The sequence below is a fragment of the Triticum aestivum genome, chromosome 1A (assembly GCF_018294505.1).
Source record: "Triticum aestivum cultivar Chinese Spring chromosome 1A, IWGSC CS RefSeq v2.1, whole genome shotgun sequence".
NCBI lineage: Eukaryota > Viridiplantae > Streptophyta > Magnoliopsida > Poales > Poaceae > Triticum > Triticum aestivum.
Window position 1 is genome coordinate 178,354,821 of NC_057794.1, and position 7,128 is coordinate 178,361,948.

Sequence of the window (7,128 nt, forward strand, 5' to 3'; positions counted from 1 at the left end):
GGACCAATGGAGGAGTCACATGCCAAGGAACAATCTCCCCAAGCAGTTTTGTGAGAGGTGCTTTGAGCAAGGAGATCGAAAATGACAGCAAAATGAGCTTGGACTCGGGTATGAACTGGATATTCGTGTTTGTGGGATGAAGAGGGGGTGTGTGCGTGCAAGGATAAGTGGAGGAGGGCCACCATGGGCCCACGAGGCAGGGGGCGCACCCAGGGGGTAGGGCGCGCCCCTGACCCTCGTGGCCAGGTGCTAACTCCTCCAGCTGTGTTCTCAGTGTCAAATATTCTCAAATATTCCAGAAAAAATCATATTTAAATTTCAGGGCATTTGGAGAAATTTTATTCTCAGGGTATTTTTATATTGCACGGATAAATCAGATAACAGACAGAAAATTGCTTATTTTTATTTTATTTATTATAAATAACAGAAAGTGAAAGGAGGGTACAGAAGGTTGTGCCTTCTAGTTTCATCCATCTCATGATCATCAAAAGGAATCCACTAACAAGGTTGATTAAGTCTTATTAACGAACTCATTCCGAATAACACGGAACCGGAGAAATTTCGAATAACACTATGTTACCTCAACGGGGATATGCACATCCCCAATAATTTAAAACATAAAAGAGGCTAGCCAACTCGCATGGAGAAGGCTCCCCCGATTGCAGACTTCTCGGCCGTCGGATCTGCCCTTCTGGCGTGTCCCAGTCGTTGGATCTTCACCTCGCTGTAATCAGATTTTTCACCTCGCGGTCGTTTTGACTGGCCAATGACGAGTGGGCTCGCGCCTCGTGTTCATTGGCTGGGTTGGCCGTTTCCGCGTGAACGACACTTTGCCCAATCTGGTCCGCGCGCTACGCACCCAATCTCGCTCGCACACCAGCCGCCGCACAACCCTAGCTCCCACATTCCCCTCGATCCACTGCCCCTCCCTCCTTCCCGCTCATCACCAGGGCCTCGCCGCCGCCTACTCCTCCTCCCCCACCGTTGCTGCTTCCCCACCTCGACTTCCCTCTCTCCGTTGTTTATCCGGTCGTCGGCGGCGCCTTGTTCCAGATCTGGCGCAAGTTAGGCCCGGTGGTGGGGCGAAGGGGCAGTGGAGGTGGGCGACCAGGACAAGCAGCTGTCGGCCCGTCGTGGGTGAGGCTCCAAGAGGGAAGAGGCGGGGACAGGAGGCTCGAGGGAAGAGGGATGAGGCGGGGACAGGTGAAGGAGCAGGCTGGTCCTCGTGGAGGCGGCGCCGCCGGCCAGGGGCCATTCACCGTCGCTGGCCTCACTCACCTCGTCTATTCTCTCGTCACCAACTCGACAATGGAGGATGGGACAAGCATGCCGGTGGCCAGCCAGTGGAGCCCCACCACAGGTGGTGAGATTTTTCTCTGCTGTCTTCTTACTCTGGGGCGTGCCCTGGAAGAACTCACCCACACCAGCCAAGGTAGGCTTCCACCTTCTTTCTCACGTTCGTGGTCCAGGCGACCGAGGCGAGCCAGCCCGCTCGAGCTGTCCGAGGTGAAACTACTTGAGGTTTCAGTGCACATTCTTAGATTTTTCCTTCCATGATGGCTTGATGTAGGAGGATCCATGATGTGTGTGAGGTAGAGGTGGATCATTGGAGGTGAAGCAGGTCTCCTTGAGTTGTGCTTCATCTGAGGTGAGTTGTTTTGGTGATTCTCGATCTACTCTGTCATTTCCTGAGTAAATTTTAAGTTGTCAGGTTATATTTAGGTGTTTTTAGTTTCACATGATTGTCATTTACAGAAAAATATCACTACAGATTTAGGTAAATTTGGGTATTGGTATATTTTACTATGTCAAACTTTGATTTTCAGTTTCACGGGGTACTTAAGCAATGGTTGCACCCCGCCACATCACATACCAGGTGAGATTAACGGGGACAATGATAGTTGAGTTCCGACGAGAGTTAAACAAATAGTTCACTAACATTGATAATGATTGGGTAATTCCATTCTGTAAGTTGCTCTGCTGTTGAAAGCTATGATGTGGAATCTCATTATGCTTTTCTTCATTTGAACTCTTTGACAGATGCTCAGATTATAAGAAAGAGAATTTTATAAGTCAGGCATCGATTGCTCACCTTTGAAAGTTACAGATTCAAGTGCTAGGCTTTAAGAATGAAGCAAATCCCAATCTAGAAACATGTTAGTCTATCTTGATGCGATTGTACTTCTTGAACCATTTGTGCACCTGTATTTTTCACCATGGCAATTGAATGTGCAGGTTTCGTGCACCATATATTTGTCACCAGAAATGAATGCGCAGGCGACAGCCATTTGATTAGTGTTATATCCAACTAAGGTATCCTTCCACCAAATGACCACATCTGAATTTGTTTAACTACAATCCGATGCAATAGAGTTATGTATTGTTCTCATAGTCCATCCATTATATTTTGGCTTTTAAGGCTAGCTAACTGCAGTTTGATTATCGATTCATCTATGGCAGCACAGACAGGTAAAAATGTTTTTTTCTTGTTTTATAGTTTTAGGTCAAAGTTCTCTTTTACCTTAACTTTTCAATTGTACTCTGCTTTGTAGGTTCTCATCATACCGATTTAGTGACTTACTATAGTTTGATTGCTAATTCATATTTTATTCTTTTATATTATGCAGCTTCCTCTGTGTACTGTTGGGATAAATTCCATGACTTTGTATCTTGTTTAAATGGCTAGGATTTGAGATTGTTTGAATCCATTATGACACAATGTTCTGACCATCAACTAGGGTGCTCAATGCGCAATAGATAGCTTTTGGTTGTCACCATTAGGACAGAAAAGTACTAGATTTTGAGGTTTTTAATAGCTCAAATATGCTAACTGCAGAGCAACATGGCAGTTACAATGGTTCCATGTCCTAATTAGTTATTTTATTTCGTTTTGCAGGCGTATTATCTTGGAGGTTGCTTCTTATTTTTACTATAGATCAAGTTTCTTTGTTTCCTTTCTAGCTACCTCTGCTGCATTTGTTTTATATATCCTATATGCTTTAAATATCCTATATGCTGTCATGATCCTTGCTTCAGTGATCATGTTGATTTTCCAGATTTGGTCGGGTGTTGTGTTTTTTTTGGCCCTTGTGCGCTTTGATCGATGTGCTCTGGCTCTGTGACTGTGATGATGCACAGGCAATGGCAGCATCGGTGGCACGAGAGGAAGGATGGGAATCAGCTACTTGCATTCGCACAGAGGAGGCAATGTCGACGCGATGGCACAGCAGAGGAGGCTGGGCTCGTTGTGGAGCTTCTTGAGGCAGCAGGATGTCGGTGAGAGCATCGCTGCCGGCAATGGCTTGAGTGACCTCTTGAGGATCTTCTCCATGAGCACATGTGACGACACCAACTCCAACGTCATCTTCTCAGCGCCCGGCAGCAAGAAGGCCGAGGTGCTCGGCGACAGCGATGTCGGCATGGTCACCAGCTTCAGCAACATCGACTCCCAGGTAGGACAAACATCACATATATACACTTCACATCCATCCAGACTCTCCCGCCTGCCAATTGTTTAATGCTACACTTCTACTAACACCTTGGTCCAGATTCAGTTAGCCCTCTCGAGCTGGACATGCCCAGCATGGACGACTACCTGCAGCTGCAGCAGGACTCCGCCGACTGCAGAGTCCACGCCAAGCATGGCTGCACCACTGACCCGCAGAGCATCGCTTGGGAGGGTTAGTTAGTTTCCTGCAACATTTTCGGTATTCGTCTTGGTGTCGGATGTTTATACTGAACATTTTTTCTTGCTTATGCTGTTTAGGAAAGAAGAACAAGGACCAATAAGAGGCTAAGGAGGCTGCAAGACCTCATTCCCTACATGGACAAGGTCACAAGGTAACTAAATCAGCTGAATTGATGCACACTATCAATTATGTTACGACATAGAGATGCAATTTTCACTAGGAATTACAAAAAATTGTACTCGCTAAAGTACTAAATCTGACGACTACATGCTGCATATTTAGCGATAAAACTGAATACTAAAGTACTAAATTTGGTGTTCCTCACCCGAGTCGGAAGTGTTGCCCACGAAAATCGGTAGTTATCAATAACTCGGACCTTAGTTACTTCAGATTTCAGAATTGCAAAAGTGGCAACTCAAAAAAACTTAAATGTTGGCTATACCTTCTATCGTTATCATGATACTGCAATACTTTGTAGTTGATTCTCTTCGAATCCTTCTCTAACAAGGTTATGGTAGTAATTTGGACAAAAGTTGCTATGATTTTTTGATTCTCAGTTTATTCTACCATGGATTCCCTCTGGTATGTGCATGTTTCAGAACTGAATATACACGTAGGAGAAACTTGAGAGCCAATATTAGTGCTGAAGGATTACTCTGATTGCTGATCTATGTTGTCGCGGCAACACAGGCCAATACACATTCAGGAAATATGTGACCAGCTTCCCCAAGGTCCCGCATCGTCTACTCAGGTTAATTCTCGGTCTACAACCTCCAAAACCTGCAGTTCTATTTTTAAAAATGCTTAAGCCCATTGCTCTAAGCGTCAACCTATCGCTTCGCTTATGCTTCATGCTTTCCTGAACATTGATTTCTATCAAACTTGTTTTTTAAGTTTTCATGCTGATTACTGATTGTGGGAGCTGAACTGTGCTCCGGTGGAGGTGTTAGAGTGTAGCATTTTTGTAAGCATAATCTATATCCATTCCTATTGGGAGCATACCCATGTAGGTTTTTGTAAGAATCTTGTAGGAGCATGCTACTAGGACTTATGCAGATTGGCTATTTTAATAGCCTTGTTTTGTGATAAAAAGAGAATTTAGGGCAATGGTAATACTGTACAGATTGGTGATGTAATTATGTCATGCTCTACTGCTCTCTAATTATTTTACATTGTGTTTTCCTTCGTTGCAGTAAGCCAAGGTGGAGGTTGGGAAACAAAGAACTTGCCCAACTGTGGAAATGGGCAGAACTAAACCCTGTATGTTTTAGCTAGAACTTCCTGCTATTGTTCTATTTGAAGGAGCAACAATGCATTAAGCGCAAAAAATACGTCAGTTAGGCCTTTTTTGTCTTACTATCCAATTTTACTTCTATATACAAATGTTAAAAGAGTCTGAGTGGGGACACTCTATTTGGAAAGGGATTTTGTACAGTTTTTCTGCAAGTTACTACTTCATTAGTGGATTGGCCTACATAGTATTCATAAAAATTAATCATCCAATTCCCTCTATGTGTCCTTGGTCACATTTCTTGTCTGTTCAATTCTTGGAAACCCACATCTTATTTGAATTGAAACTGCTGAGTGCTTTGACTGATCCTGACCGAGTCCACACACCATCACTTACAAAATACTGGAAGCCACTTGCAGAAGATGTAAACCCTTTACCTTTTCTTTCATAGTTACTCCCTCCGTCCCAAAATAAGTGACTCAACTTTGTACTAGCTTTAGTACAAAGTTAGTACAAAGTTGAATCACTTATTTTGGGACGGAGGGAGTACTTTGCACCAATGGTTCTAATACTGGGTTTTCAAGATAAACTTGCAGATGGACACATCTGCCAGAGAGACGGCGGTCATGAGAGCCAGAAGATCACAAGAGATCGACCTTTTGGGTGGTCTAATACTTCCTGTATGGGCACATAGAAAAGCCACTACGTAAGTAGTTCAGTCTTTTCTTTAAAAACTGCTTTCTCTTACTACACAACCAGGCTCAATTCATACGTATGTAAATTTTACATCATACTTCTTCCCTTCCCAAAACAAGGGTATTATTTCTCTCCTTCCTAAATCAGTGTTTCAGACCTTTTTTGAGTTGAGAATCTCACCTGCAGCACATCAATTGTCTGTAAATAAATGTAACATGAATCACTCTCCAAAATCCTTGAAACTTGAGCTTCGACGAATATGAAGGTCTTTGTGTTGGCATACACTCCTTTATTCCAAATGGTGCTGATATAAAAACACCATTAGGGATTCCATGTGTACCATGTATGTCCATAAAAACAGCGTCGATATATCAGCATACTAATGTGCTGATCTAAAAATGTTTTTTTTCTAAGTGACGGGTTCGAGTCGGTAAATTAGTGGGTGTTCAGGCATTTTCTAAGTGGCCTTTCTTAAGGGTGTTCAGGCATTTTTGTCCTTCTGTAAATTAGTGGTCTTCTATTCGTGTTGCGAACCCCAATATGGCATCTCACCATTCCCCACGATCCACATGTTAACTGTGGATTTATTTAATGATAATAGGATGTCAATTGCCCTTTCTTCAGGATAAGCCGACACCTAATAAGGATCAGGAGAACAACAGATATGCTAAGAGACAACCTTTTGGGGTTAAGGATATAAACAACAACAGGGCTTATGAGGCCGAAGAAAGCTCAAGTGGCGTCTTTTGGTTCTTGAAGACCTGCACGTTCCTGGTGGAGTAGAGCAAAATAATTTGAAGGCTTTAAAGCTACTGCACTTCATGTAGTTAGGATCAACTCTTTGTTTTAGTTTGAAATATTCCCCATTTCCTCCTATTTGATTGATTCATCTGATGGACATTTTGTCAGGCAAATAAACAAAAGGCATATGTATTATTACGAGTGAAGCCATCCATACTCCCATGTGGAATTCAAGAAATAGAGAAATGTTATTGTTTTTCTACTAATTGTTTGCTTGGCCAAATGTATTGTAAATGATTTATTATTGTTCAAGGTATAGAGAAATGTTATTGTTCTTTATTGTAGTGGATGATATCTATCCCAATTATTGAGGTGATGGAAGTACTATTGAGGAGTTTTGTCTTTAACTGAATGAAGCTGTCAAGGAAGAAGGAATAGTTGTTGAGGAAGAAGGGATAAATAAATCGCTTGATTCATGGGCCGAACTAGCTGCCATATGATTGCTTGGAAATATACACGTGTCTAAGAGACACGTGAATACTTTTTTTTCAAACACACAAAAACAAAGTTGATAGAAACACTACTCTTTTGAAATGTGTTTTTAATACATATTTCATAATAGGCGTATCTACACCTAGGAGAACCAAAACCCTCTCTCCTTAACTGGTTTTATACATGGTGTTTAGTATACATATATTCTTAGGTTTTTCATCTTTTTCCCTCTTTTTTTACAAGAAAAATATGCATGGTCAGGTTTCTCATCATGATAAC

General features: G+C 42.5%; 1 protein-coding gene across 8 annotated transcripts; it reads left to right on the top strand.

The window, feature by feature from the left end:
• The first annotated feature begins 807 nt into the window (after positions 1–807).
• Positions 808–6,696, top strand: LOC123042477 (uncharacterized). 8 transcript variants are annotated; one of them, XR_006418821.1, is made up of 11 exons: positions 810–1,432; positions 1,571–1,648; positions 1,827–1,876; positions 2,041–2,156; positions 2,236–3,452; positions 3,549–3,680; positions 3,767–3,840; positions 4,380–4,440; positions 4,883–4,949; positions 5,505–5,626; positions 6,241–6,696. XR_006418821.1 is itself a non-coding variant. In XM_044464931.1 (11 exons), the coding sequence occupies exons 7-11, from the start codon at positions 3,171–3,173 to the stop codon at positions 4,883–4,885; spliced, it is 552 nt and encodes a 183-aa protein (XP_044320866.1). In that variant the 5' UTR covers positions 810–1,432; positions 1,571–1,648; positions 1,827–1,876; positions 2,041–2,156; positions 2,236–2,313; positions 2,897–2,912; positions 3,139–3,170; the 3' UTR covers positions 4,886–5,011. The 8 variants fall into 8 exon arrangements, 5 of the variants coding, with proteins under 5 accessions (XP_044320886.1, XP_044320866.1, XP_044320859.1 ...); XR_006418824.1 differs by having other exon boundaries at positions 5,517–5,626; XM_044464931.1 differs by lacking the exons at positions 5,505–5,626; positions 6,241–6,696 and having other exon boundaries at positions 2,236–2,313; positions 2,897–2,912; positions 3,139–3,452; positions 4,883–5,011.
• The last annotated feature ends 432 nt before the right edge of the window (positions 6,697–7,128 follow it).